The sequence below is a fragment of the Triticum aestivum genome, chromosome 1B (assembly GCF_018294505.1).
Source record: "Triticum aestivum cultivar Chinese Spring chromosome 1B, IWGSC CS RefSeq v2.1, whole genome shotgun sequence".
Classification (NCBI taxonomy): domain Eukaryota; kingdom Viridiplantae; phylum Streptophyta; class Magnoliopsida; order Poales; family Poaceae; genus Triticum; species Triticum aestivum.
In genome coordinates, this window is record NC_057795.1 from 22,834,502 (window position 1) to 22,849,102 (window position 14,601).

Here is a 14,601-nt window from a genome sequence, read left to right on the forward strand (position 1 = left end):
GCGGTGAGCTGAGCAGACGACACAGGAGCTCGAGCAGCCAACACAAACGGGACCACCAGCAAACCAGCAGAGCGAAGGCGGGTCTCCTCAGCATGAAGCTCGGCTAGCACCTCCGGGATAGGAACACGTCCACAAGCCAGCAAGTGAGCACGTCTGGGTTCAAACTCAGAGCGGAGACGAGATAAGAACTCATGGACCCGCTGAAACTCCAGATCAGACTGAGTAGTCTGACAGCAACGACAGGTGCCACAAACAACTGCCCGAAGAGAGTCAAGCTGATGCCAGATGGCAGAGTGCTGTGAATAGAACTCATCAACAGAGGAATAACCTTGCTGGAGTGCGTGCTCCTGACACAGCACAGATAAGCAGAGAGCATCGCCAGAGGGCTGATAGCGCTGACAAAGATAAGACCACATCGCTGCAACAGTGCTGAGGCCCATGAACTCCGAAGCAAACTGAGGGAGGACACTCATAGTGAGAACAGCAGCAGCGCAAGCATCATCATTGCACCACTGAGTGTAAGCAGACAAATCATCCCGGTAAACAGAGAGAGCATTAGAGTATGCAGATACCTGTTGATCATAAGCATCAACTGCAGCATCATCAAGGGCCTTGGCTGCATCCCTATCAGCCTGAGAAGCATCAGCAGCAAGCACCGGCGGAATTGGTGGAACAGGAGCCACCGGAGCGACAGGGCAGGGCGGACAGGGTACCTCACCAGAGAGAACGCCCCACAGCAGAAGACCGTGCATATGGATACGCATAAAGCCTACAAACTCAGCATAGTTGGTGCCATCGAATATCACTGAGCAGCAAGGAACAACCACATAGCCCGAAGACGACATACTGAGATATCTCTCCTGCTGTTTCTCTCTCTCTTTTTTGGTCAACCGATCAGAAACTGGATCGGGATCGAGCAGAGCCTCACCAAATCGGGAGCGAGAAGGGGGAGGCCTGGTCCGCTCGCGGCAGGGGCGCTCGAGGGAGGAGGCCCGCTCGTGGCTGGGGCGCTCGAGGGAGGAGACCCGAACCAGGGGGCAATCAAGGAAGAAGACCGGACCTGGGGCAGTCACCAGGGGGCGGCGGCAGCCGGTGGAACAGACGATCCCGGGGGCGGCGGCGGCCGATGGTCCGTGGGCCGGCCGGACTAGGGGCGACGGCAGCCGGGTGAAGATGAGACGGATCCGGGACGGGGCCGGCTGGGCGAGCTGCGCGTGGCTCTTGCCGTGGGCGAGAACCAGCTGGGGCGGCGGCTTCAGCCCGGCCGAGGGCCAGCCAGGCAGCCAGACGGGCCGGGGACAGCCAGGCCAGGACTGGCTGGGAACGACGGCGACAGCCAGAGAGATGGCCGGCGGCGGCTGGGGACGAGGCAAACTAGGTACGAGCACGGAGTTGCATCGTGCGAGGGAGAGAGGCTAACCTAGCGTCTGATACCATGTTGGATAAATGAGCAACTAGTTTACTCTGTGGACCAAAGGCCATTACATATACATGTGTGTCAAAGTGCAGAAAACCCCTTATACAACGGGATATACCGTAAAGGGACTATACACATCTAACAATAATATGTATCGAAGTACATAATTAAGACACAACACTCGTTTGTCTTTCGCTAGTTCTTTGATTGCTCAAATGCAATGGCAAAGTAAATTTGTAGCTAGGGAGATACTACCTCCGTATCAAAATATAAGGTGTCACAAGGCTAGGTCCGATCGCTTGAACCGGAAAGTGATGAGCTTGGACTGAAGTTTATTTGACCAATTATTTCAAATTCATGACAAATAGTCCCGGAAATACCACTCATTTGTCACCGACACCTTTAAAAGTTCAAAACTATAAGAAACCAACTCCCTCAAATCATTGCCCTTCGAGACGAACTGAAAGGTGTATCTGATTATTCTGTTACTGATGCAGGAGTGAAACATGGTCGGTTTCTTCGGATCGAGCATTACACGCCTGTAAGGCAATGCCATCATTGCTGACCCGTTGTCCTAATTGATTTTTGTTTGACATCTGATGCCAAGGACTGTTGTAATCGACTAGTGCTAGTAATATCTAAGGCGCAAATGATAAAAACACGGTATTTTGAAGTTGGAACATGTCCCGTGATGGAGATAAACTTAGGCCTCCTTTGGTTTACACAAACTTTGTACGAACTCTACGAGATAGGATGTAGAAAAACAATTTTAGTCCCTCTGGTTTGCAGAAATATAATCTTGTTCATATCCTTTGTAATTCAAAGGGAGAAAAACATCGGCATGTCCTAGTGGAAAAAAATCCTATCATGTGAACCAAATGACAATTTTTTTCCTAACCATCCATTCTAGTACTCATTGGATTTAAAATACATGACATTTCACTTCAGGTAACTTTCCTAGTCCTATGATATTCCTATCATTTTAATCAAATGACCTTAGTAATAGTCTTGTCGACTGTCCACCGGGGTACAACTACAACCTCATAGGCACCATCGGTGGTTATAATCCCGATGCTTCCAAATCCAAGGATGTCCGTGGGTTCAAAAATAGCATCACAAAAGTAATCTTATCAGTGTCCAATACTTGTGTATGTTATGTGTTCTTATTTGAATCTACCAACGATTAAACTGTACCCCATTGATCGGCCTTAGGTATGAAGGATGGCCTCTTTGTGAAATTTTGTTCCTATTCCACCTCTCTTCTCATGCTTAAATAGGGGCGCCATTGTACTGACATCTCATAACACCATGTGACCCAAGATAGATGCTTTCATGTAGTTCGATACTGCCATAAGGAGCACATGGGCATTCATGTATGGTCGTCAGCATCCCGCCGCCCCTCAATGAAGGGGCCAGGGAGAAGGTGGAGGAGAAGAAGAGAAAAGGGTATCCCACTAATGAGTGGGGCCCACAAGGGAGAAGCAATTTAGAGACTGCAGTTTTAAGGTGAGTACTAGATCATTAAACTCTGAAATTTTAAAGGTTTACCGTACACGATGCGGCTCCTCTGGAATGAATTCACCAAAATCAGCTTCTGAGTCCTCTCAGTTTCACCCTGAAATTGCTCCTATGACTGCGAAAAGTCCACTGGAGATATAATCCAACTAAAAACTATACAGAAAACATAAAAAAAATAGACAACATATATTCATATGCACAATTTGGGCATTTTGCCAATATGAAACCATGGTCTCCATATTGTTTTCTGAAAAGTTGGTAACAGTTACCTGCGGTCCAGATATATTCATATGTATAATTTGCTATTTTTACAACTGCTAGGTGATACATCACAGTGAAAAGATAAAAAGAAAAGAAAAAAGAATCGTAAATTTATCCCTTGAAGGGCTTGGAAAAAACCAAGTTGTGGCACGTTGGGTTGCACGGATATTCGCAATCTAGTTCCTTCACCTCTCTCCTGTCAAAGAACCAGTCTCCAACCGCTTCTGCCATGGTCTGCGTATTCACCAGAATGATTAACGTTCCAGAGGTAAATTTGCATGACTGAAGACTGAGATAACTCGAATATCACCACTGTCACAATCGGTTTGATAAGCACTCTATGCAGAGAAAATGTAAGCTAGGTTCAGGCATGTAGTCTACAACATGTGGGCATATCAAGAGCTGGTGTAAAAATGAAGACGTTCGGGTTTTTTTTCCCTACACACCGTGAGTTCTCATTAAACCCAGACCGCCGATCTCTAAAACACTGCCAGATTATGGTCAACATAATTAATTGTTCAACACAGGATAACATATACTTTGCCAACTTGACATGAATATAATGTTTACTTTTCGTCTGTTGCGTTTTCTAATCTCTAAAGGATAGAAGTGATACCTTGTTGTTGACTCTAGGAGAAGATGGAGAGTGCCAAGTCACAGAGTTCAACGTCTGACAGTGTATAAAGCAGGAGTCAATGAAAATACCCCAGTCCTTTTTCTGCTTGATTTCTCTCATCGCGTCATGGAGCTCTTCCCTAAAACCTGCAAAGATTTTATTTGACGTAGGAAAACATGTAAGCAGACCATGAAACACAGGTGATTAATTGTAATGTAAAATGTAAGGTACATTCTGTTTGTCAGAAGATGCAAGGTGAATCAACCTTGGAGTATTTCAAGTTGGTCAGGACTGCACTTGCTAATATCCAACCTACAATCTTGCCATGAATGTTGGGGATCCGATGCTTCTGGTGCCAACACGTGTTGTACCTGAAACAAACCTTACTATGTTGCATATTGACAATTCAACACAACAATAGAATATTTCTCATGGAACAGATGACCATACCTGCCAGGCATCATATGCTGGATTAAGAACAAATACTGGTGTCCTGATGTCTTTAACAATTTCACGAGGAAAGAAGCACTGGCATACAATATGAAGGCAGTGTTTAGCATAACATAACTTCCACGGTAGCAGGGCTGCAACAGTAATGTTAGAAATGTGACGGATGGTTGCAATGTCATTTGTCAGGAACGCAGAGACTAACCTGGCCCGGTTCCATGCTTGAGCTGCAGTGCAAAAACTTCCTCTTGAGATCCTGAAACTATGCATTTAGGAAAGAACTTTTGAATTGGAAATGAATATTCTTTGAGGAGAAAAGGACCTGAAGACCGACAATGTCACTGTAGAAAGCCCGCAAGGTCCTTTGCTTGGAAATGTCCTCTCTGTAATGGTGGGAAAAAAACATACACGAGTAGATAGAATCTGAGGGCAACGGCACAATTTTTGCTCCATACAGTCCTTAGTGGCATAAAAGGATTATCATCACAAGGATATAGACGCTTTCTCACTCCTGACTTACAAAAAGAGTTAACTGACGAATACATGCAATATTTCTGCTTGCTGATGCACAATGTCTCAAAATGAACTAGTATACGTCAGAAATGGGTCCTATGCACCACCTCTGGTTAATCCAGGGATGATTCATCTAATGATTTAAGAATTAGGTACACAAAATATTCTCTCAGTTTTATTTTTGTAGTACGTTAGCTTAAGATCTCAAAGTCTTTATGCTCAAACTTTTGTTTTAACGTTTGGAGATGCATGTAGTGTTGAGTATTAAAGAGGACACCGATCAATAATTCCATTCATGTATGTGAAAAACTGACATCAAAATAAAGGCTGGGGGTTGCAAATAGTATACAAGTAAGTCTTTTCAAGAAACATCCAAAGCAGTCAAAGGTGATCTGAAAACATACACATCAAGGAAAAAACCACCATCCGCAAGACACTTAACCCTAGAATCTTTTGGCAGCAGTGCCCGAAAACCATCACAGTGAATGTAAGTGGCTAACCCACCAGCAGAGCACCCTGTTAGAAAAGCCTGAAGGCTGGAAATAGCATATCAGCATCACACCATCACTACAGTAGTCAAAATGCTTGAATGGGCAAAGACAAAGTAATGCGTCTATAAGATCATATCCAGTCATTTTGTAAACATGCAAGTACATAGGATGTAGTAAGAAAAAGGACCGGTCAAGATATTGAAATAATCCTACAATAGTTCACTAACAGTCATAAAGACTGAACAGATAAAGTTCGTAAAAACGAAAGTAAAGCAATATTACTGTCATTGACATCTAGTGGATCCATGCTATTTATTTATCAGTGCCACAAATCACTCCTAATTGTATTTCTCAGAAACATCTAAGCATCATTTCAGTACAATAATATCAACTGGTAACCAAAATAATAACCAGATCGATACAACCTTCCATACTTTTATCCAGTTAACCAAAGAGCAAGAACAGATTTACATCTTTAAGATGTATGATTGATTCATACATTTGAATCATGTGTCTACATGAAAATCATAGGGAAGGGCTGTGCTTGCAAGAATGACCTGTTTAGCATGTCTGAGCCCCTTCAGTAGAAGTTCATCCATAACTGCTTCCCAGATACGCTGGCCTCGGAAAAAGAATTTTGTGCCATTCTGCAAAGAATAACAAAATTCTCAGAATACCTTCTGAGTGATTAATCAGCATCTGTTGGAAATAGGCAAAGAAGACCTGAAACTCGTCTTTGACGTTCCCAGAAAATGATGCCCCATCGCAATACCTTATCTTCACTTTATTCCAGTTGTGAAAATCTGCACATTGAAACATATGTTAAATGAGAACCTCAGAATTATAGGTAACTGAAAAGAGTGTTGCAATACTTTAAGATGGCAACTTTACTAGTGAATTATATGGCATAAGGAGTTTAATATTTTTGGTGAGAAATTCCATAAGGTCCCATCAGCGCAAATGGACAATGAGAATAATATGAAATGAAACAGAGATCATCAGCTCAAATGTATAACTCGTATACTACTAAAACAGAGCAATTATAACTTAACATCCCAATACAAATGATATAAACGAACACACTGCTAGGTACAAACATGATGGTTAAATATTTTATTTTTGTCAAAAACTGATCAGTGAAATATGATCTGCTGCTGCAAGATAACAATTCAAGAACTGATGGAAAAACTCAATGAGGACTTGGTGCTGCAAATACTACTTTAAGATTGAACTAATGGTTGAACTTTTGATTAATTTGGTCATAAAAGATTAGCGACATTGCACATCAATAAAATGTAACTTTAAAGAGCAAATCTTTAGCTTTAGTTCAAAAATGGGGTTAGGCCTTTGATCCTTTCATCTATATATAAGATGAAACATAGTTACCTGGATTCTGATCTTCATCATCGCTCAACATCCCAGCAAATTCAACCTGACGTTCCATGTAATGGGAAGAACCCAGCATCGATTTCTGACGTGAAGCGCATGATTTCAAATTTCGGCACCAGCCTCCACCCTGACGCTCATACAACATAGAGAATCTAAGAACATGAAAGCATTACCGTGGGACAACCAATGGCAACAAACAAACAACCACAAACATCATAAACTACTGTGCAAACTAGTAATGGACAGTTGAGTGCATCAAATTAGCAAGTCAGGGTCCCTCTGGCTACCAGCCATAGCATTATGTTTCACTATAGATGAATAACCTTGTGGTGTCGTTATCCACACGAAAGTCACATCACTATATACTAATGATGTATGTACCCGACAATATGCTTTCAAGATATCCAAATAGTGCCTATTTGTTTTCAACACTGTCCTAATCTGAACACTCCTCTCACTGTTCAGACATGAAACAACTTCTTCAGGGACTACCAATCCAAACAAGTCATTGTCCAAGCTAAGCTGAGCACTGATCAACGCCAAGCTTCGAAGAAACTCATGGTTCTGTATCAAAATTTGGCAATGATAATCTGCATACCTCCAAGTGGATGAGCCAGCTCTGAGACCCACTCCCCGACCCTCTCTGCAGATGGTACCCCGGCGCGCTCCCGTCCAAGCACACTGCATCATCCAAAGCACGAAATTTCAGAAATCACACTCAAACCCTGAAAAAATTCAGTCAAGCACGACAAGCACCAGCAGACTAGCTCTAGCAAGCAGCGTTGCAGTAACCGAAGTGTACTGCACCCAATGGAAACAGAAGGGGGGGAGAGGAGCTGAGAGAAGGGGACTCACGAGCGCCCTTCTCCTCGGCGCGGCGGAGGAGGGTGAGGCCGACGAGGGCGGAGGAGGAGGAGGGCGCAAGGGGCAGGGAGGCGAAGTAGGAGAGCGAGAGGAGAAGGGCCGCGGCGAGCAGCGCGGCGGCGAAGGTGGCCGCGACGGCGCCGGCCCGGCCGCGGCGGCGCCACCAGAGGCGCAGGTGGCGGCTCGCCGGGGCGGACGCGGCGGGGGACGGCGGCATGGGGCGGCCGGAGGCTGCTGGATCCGATCGCGTCAAATCGACTTGGAAAAACAGGGGAGTGGCCGATACTGTGGTAGAACTGAGATTTTACTAAGAAATCCTACTAAATGATTTACTCCCTCTGTTCTTTAAAGAGTATACTTCCAACTTTGTTGTAGAATCAAACCATCTCAAAGTTTGACCAAGTTTGTGCAAAAATATATAATTGTTTATAAAACCAAATAAGTATATGATGAAAATATATTTTATCATGAATCTAATGCTACTAATTTGATAACATAAATGTTGATGTATTATTGTATACACACAGTCAAACATAAAAAAGTTTGACCTTCCAATAAAATTGAAAGTACACTTTTTAAAGGACAGAGGGAGTATGTCCATTAATTAATTTCGTGGCAAAAACTAAACGCTTTCCAAAACGGTCGATAATTTAATTTTGATAACAAGCAATGGGTTCGGAAACGTTTAAAGCGAGTTTTAATAGCGTCGATTCGATTCATGGGAAATGGAAATGAGATAGCCAAGCTTGGCAAATGTTTTGTTGAGAGTGGTCTGGCTCGGTTTCGGTAAGAAGTTGGAACAGGACCATTTTAAAACTGCTAGCGGTGTTTTTCAAATGAAACAGCAAGAGGGAAAAGGCCTCTACGCACTTCTCATAGCGAGGGGAGGGTGAGGTACCCGAAGAGCGAGCGAGTGTAGAGATACTTGAAACAAGCGTGCACATTTGAGACATACTATTTATAGCAACATTTTTCGAAATCAAACTTACAATTCTTTGTTGTGTATTACCTTGCTCATGGACTAATCCTTGAAAACCGGAATACAACGATGTATGCTATCATCAGAGTCAATTACAATCTGCAATAGATCATGATTAATTCAGGTTGAAGATATCCATATCTTCCCATTTATGAATTGTTGATTCCTTGTGTTCACATGATTTGAGATACATATAGTATTCATAGGATTTGAGATAGATGCCATCTCACATCCTGTATCTTTCATATTCCTACGGCATTCCCCTGTGAACCGAAGGAGGCCTTAGTAATAGTATGGTCAGCTACACAGTACGGTACGAACTTGTTGAAGTATTCAGTAGTTATAAATCCCGGTGCTTCCAAATGCTAGGATGTTGTGGGTACAAAATAGCATCAAAAAGTAATCTCTATGTGATGCCTGGTAGTTGAGTATGTTATCTATGTGATGTCTTCCGATCTGGACCTACAAACGATTAAGCTCTACCCCTTGATGTGCCTTAGGTATGAAGGATATGTTATTTCGATCCTATTTCATCTCTCTTCCCACGGTTAAATAGGGGCACCATTAAACTGACATATCACACCACCATGTGATGCAACAACCATGCAATGGATGCTCTTAGGTAGTTCGATACTGCCATAAAAGGCACATGTGCATTCATGGTGGTCCACTAGTAGAAAAGGGGGCAATGATCCAGGCCGGTCCAGCCCATTAGTCCCGGTTCAATCCAGAACCGGGACCAATGGGGGCATTGGACCCGGTTCTTGAGCCCGGGGGCCGGCCGGGCCACGTGGGCCATTGGTCCCGGTTCGTCTGGACCTTTTGGTCCCGGTTGGCAGGACGAACCGGGACCAATGTGCCTTGCTCCTGGCCCACCATTATTGGTCCCGGTTCATGCCACGAACCGGGACCAATTAATTGCCTATATATACCCCGCGAGCAGAGCACTCTCACTGCTCTGTTTTTCGTGGCCGGCGAGGAGAGAGCTTTGTGTTGCTCTAGCTCACCTCCTATGCACAGGAGGTGTTCGATGGAATGCCCGAGCCACACTACTTAAGCTTTCTCCTCTCCAAGCTCCACCTCCAAACTCCATTTTTCTCAATATTTGTCTAGGTTTAGCGGTCTGTCACGTCCCGTCCCCGTCTTCACCGCCGTCGATCGCCCGCGTCGCCGGCACCACCGTGGTGAGCCTCTTGTTCTTATCTTCTTTCTAAAAGGAAAAAAACTCTTACTTGTATGTTTATATAGATACTTGTATAATTTTCTTACTTTTATTATTGCATCTTATATAGTGCGATGGTTTTGGTATCCGCCCCCGTCGGCCCTCGTCCTGTCTATGATTCAGATGTGGTATATATTATCTTTTCATAACTATTGGTTCATTTATTGTTTATGACAATTATGCTGACCAACGTGACATAGATTTTATTTATCTAGGAGGTTGTTGAACCGGAAATTCCAACCGACCCTATTGTCGAGAGGTTAAATTTAGTTGAAGAAGAAAACAATTTGTTGAAGGAAAAAATTAGAAAAATTGAGGAGGAGAACATGATATTGGAGTTGCATGTTGCGGATGTCGTCGATGATCACAAGATCAAGATGGATGCAATGCGCTTGAAGATTAGAAAGATTAGAAAATATGCCATTCATACCGAGGCTTGGTATCATTATGCCGTTGAATCAGTTGTTACATTGGTTGCGATTATGATCGCATTTGTTTTCGCATTGAAATGTTTTACATAGTTTCAGTGTATGGTTTAATTAATTTAGATGCTCTGCAGAGCTTTATGTTGTTAGATGAGAACTATGTATGTACTTTGGTTTTAATGTGATGATGAACTTCTATTAATTTGGTCACTTAATTATATAATGCACACAGATGAACCGGCAATGGATGTACGGTTCAAGACACACCTCCGAGTACATTAAGGGCGTGCATGATTTTCTCGAAGTGGCTGAGGCAAACAAGCAGAATGGTTTTATGTGTTTTCCATGCCCTGTATGTGGGAATACGAAGTCTTACTCTGACCGGAAAATCCTCCACACCCACCTGCTTTACAAGGGTTTCATGCCACACTATAATGTTTGGACGAGGCACGGAGAAATAGGGGTTATGATGGAAGATGGCGAAGAAGAAGAGTACGATGACAACTATGTGCCCCCTGAATACGGTGATGCTCCTGAAGATCAAGAGGAACCAGACGATGTGTATGATGATGCTGCAACGGGCGAAGCTGCTGAAGATCAAGAGGAACCAGACGATGTGCCCGATGATGATGATCTCCGCCGGGTCATGATCGATGCAAGGACGCAATGCGAAAGTCAAAAGGAGAAGCTGAAGTTCGATCGCATGCTAGAGGACCACAAAAAAGGGTTGTACCCCAATTGCGAAGATGGCAACACAAAGCTGGGTACCGTACTGGAATTGCTGCAGTGGAAGGCAGAGAATGATGTGCCTGACAAAGGATTTGAGAAGCTACTTAAAATATTGAAGAAGAAGCTTCCAAAGGATAACGAACTGCCCGACAGTACATACGCAGCAAAGAAGGTCGTATGCCCTCTAGGATTGGAGGTGCAGAAGATACATGCATGCCCTAATGACTGCATCCTCTACCGCGGTGCGTACAAGGATCTGAACGCATGCCCGGTATGCGGTGCATTACGGTATAAGATCAGACGAGATGACCCTGGTGATGTTGACGGCGAGCCCCCCAGGAAGAGGGTTCCTGCGAAGGTGATGTGGTATGCTCCTATAATACCACGGTTGAAACGTCTGTTCAGAAACGGAAAGCATGCCAAGTTGATGCGATGGCACAGTGAGGACCATAAGAAAGATGGGAAGTTGAGAGCACCCGCTGACGGGTCGCAGTGGAGAAAAATCGAGAGAAAGTACTGGGATGAGTTTGCAAGTGAGCCAAGGAACGTATGGTTTGCTTTAAGCGCGGATGGCATTAATCCTTTCGGGGAGCAGAGCAGCAATCACACCACCTGGCCCGTCACTCTATGTATGTATAACCTTCCTCCTTGGATGTGCATGAAGCGGAAGTTCATTATGATGCCAGTTCTCACCCAAGGCCCTAAGCAACCCGGCAATGACATTGATGTGTACCTAAGGCCATCAGTTGAAGAACTTTTAGAGCTGTGGAATAGAAACGGTGTACGTACGTGGGATGAGCACAAACAGGAGGAATTTAACCTAAAGGCGTTGCTGTTCGTGACCATCAACGATTGGCCCGCTCTCAGTAACCTTTCAGGACAGACAAACAAGGGATACCACGCATGCACGCACTGTTTACTTGACACCGATAGTATATACCTGGCAAGCTGCAGGAAGAATGTGTACCTGGGCCATCGTCGATTTCTTCCGACCAACCATCAATGTCGAAAGAAAGGCAAGCATTTCAAAGGCGAGGCAGATCACCGGAAGAAGCCCGCCATGCGTACCGGTGATCACGTACTTGCTATGGTCAATGATTTACACGTAATATTTGGAAAGGGTCCCGGCGGACTAGCTGTTCCGAGTGACGCTGGGGGACACGCACCCATGTGGAAGAAGAAATCTATATTTTGGGACCTACCCTACTGGAAAGACCTAGAGGTCCGCTCTTCGATCGACGTGATGCACGTGACGAAGAACCTTTGCGTGAACCTGCTAGGCTTCTTGGGCGTGTATGGAAGACAAAAGATACAGCTGAGGCACGGGAGGACCTGCAATGTTTGCACGAAAAAGACGGCATGCCTCCAAAGCAGTATGAAGGTCCTGCCAGCTATGCTCTTACCAAAGAAGAGAAGGAAATCTTCTTTGAATGCCTGCTTAGTATGAAGGTCCCGACTGGCTTCTCGTCGAATATAAAAGGAATAATAAATATGGCAGAGAAAAAGTTTCAGAACCTAAAGTCTCATGACTGCCACGTGATTATGACGCAACTGCTTCCGGTTGCATTGAGGGGGCTTCTACCGGAAAACGTCCGATTAGCCACTGTGAAGCTATGTAATTTCCTCAATGCAATATCTCAGAAGGTGATCGATCCAGAAATCATACCAAGGCTAAGGAGTGATGTGGTGCAATGTCTTGTCAGTTTCGAGCTGGTGTTCCCACCATCCTTCTTCAATATCATGATGCATGTCCTAGTTCATCTAGTTGACGAGATTGTCATTCTGGGCCCCGTATTTCTACACAATATGTACCCCTTTGAGAGGTTCATGGGAGTCCTAAAGAAATATGTCCGTAACCGCGCTAGGCCAGAAGGAAGCATCTCCATGGGCCATCAAACAGAGTATGTCATCGGGTTTTGTGTTGACTTCATTCCTGGCCTTAAGAAGATAGGTCTCCCTAAATCGCGGTATGAGGGAAGACTGACTGGAAAAGGCACGCTTGGAAGGGACTCAATAATATGCAGGGACGGATATTCTTAGTTTCAAGCACACTACACAGTTCTACATAACTCTACCTTGGTGACCCCGTATGTCAATGAACACAAGAACAGTCTGCGCTCCAAACACCCGGAGTAGTGCGACGACTGGATTACATGTGAACACATCAGGACTTTCAGCAGTTGGTTGGAAGCACGTATCAGAGGTGACAACACTGTTTGTGATGAGCTGTACTTGTTATCCAGGGGACCATCTTTGACTGTATTGATTTGAAAAGGATACGAGATAAATGGGAATACATTTTACACGATTGACCAAGATCAAAAGAGCACCAACGAAAACAGCGGTGTCCGCTTTGATGCAACAACCGAGAGGGGAAATGACACATATTATGGTTACATAGTGGACATATGGGAACTTGACTACGGACATGATTTTAAGGTCCCTTTGTTTAAGTGCAAATGGGTCAATGTGTCAGGAGGCGGGGTACAGGTAGACCCACAGTACGGAATGACAACAGTGGATCAGAAAAATCTTGGGTACACTGACGAACCGTTCGTCCTAGCCAATGATGTGGCACAGGTTATCTATGTGAAGGACATGTCTACCAGACCGAGAAAGAGAAAAGATAAGGAAGCGAATACATCATACGATGAGCCAAAGCGCCACATAGTTCTTTCAGGAAAAAGGGACATCGTGGGAGTGGAGGACAAGACAGACATGTCTGAAGATTATGAAAAGTTTCATGAAATTCCTCCCTTTAAAGTCAAGGCTGACTCCAGCATCCTGATAAACGATGAAGATTATCCATGGTTACGGCGCAATAAGCAAATGACACAAGCGAAGAAAAAGTGAAGACTTTCTCCCGCAACTATTATGATGATACCGTGCCAACTTTGTAACTGACGAGTATGATACCATTGTCCGTTTTGTATATGCACATGCTATGTGTGGGTCAATTTATGATACTATGCCAACTTTCAACTTTTTCAGAGTTCATTTGAAATGCTTTAATGTCTTATGGTTCGGCCCTCGTAATAATTAAAAATAGCAATAATAAGTATTTTGTTGTAAGTAGAAATAAAATAAAACAAAAAAGTGGAAAGTTTATAATTTTCTTAAAACTAAAAGCAAAAAGAATTAAAAATAAAGCAAAAAACAAAAGAAAATAAATAATGCACAAAACAAAACAAAAAAACTAGAAAATAAAAATAAAAATAGCAACAATAAGTAAAGAAAAAAAAAAAAATGCCCCCCAGTTGGGCCCCACGGCCTGAATACGACTTGAAACCCTACTATGGGCCAGGATTCAGGCCCGCAGTAGGCCCAGAAGGCCCATCAGGCAAAGCAGTCGCAAGTAGGCCCATAAGCCTGCAGTAGATAGGAGCTCGAGAGGGGTGCGGCAGCGGGGCTTATAAACCACTGCGCGCCCCTCTCAACTAGCAAGGTGGGACTAAATTTTGGCCCCGATGCGGGCAGCACAGGGGCCTTTGGTCCCGGTTGGTGGCACCAACCGGGACTAAAGAGGGGGGAATTGGTCCCGGTTGGTGCCACCAACCGGGACTAAAGGCCGCAGCTTCCCGCCCTTTGGGCTGCCGAAAAAGAGGCCTTTGGTCCCGGTTGGTAGCACCAACCGGGACTAAAGGGTGCACTAGTCCCGGTTTGTCCCACCAACCGGGACCAATGCTCCTTGTATATAAGTAGCACTTCGCAGTTTTGCAGAGTTCATCGC

The 14,601-nt window shown here is 44.4% G+C and overlaps 1 protein-coding gene across 1 annotated transcript; it reads right to left on the reverse strand.

Annotated features, from left to right (window-relative positions):
* Positions 1–3,154: 3,154 nt before the first annotated feature.
* LOC123104573 (pectin acetylesterase 5) lies at positions 3,155–7,808 on the reverse strand. Its single transcript, XM_044526450.1, has 12 exons — positions 7,508–7,808; positions 7,251–7,333; positions 6,650–6,779; positions 5,987–6,066; positions 5,821–5,910; positions 5,177–5,301; positions 4,582–4,642; positions 4,465–4,515; positions 4,263–4,340; positions 4,078–4,183; positions 3,813–3,958; positions 3,155–3,430 (listed from the first exon to the last, which is right to left on the reverse strand). Exons 1-12 carry the CDS (start codon positions 7,731–7,733, stop codon positions 3,308–3,310), a joined length of 1,299 nt encoding a protein of 432 aa, XP_044382385.1. The 5' UTR covers positions 7,734–7,808; the 3' UTR covers positions 3,155–3,307.
* Between the last annotated feature and the right edge of the window lie 6,793 nt (positions 7,809–14,601).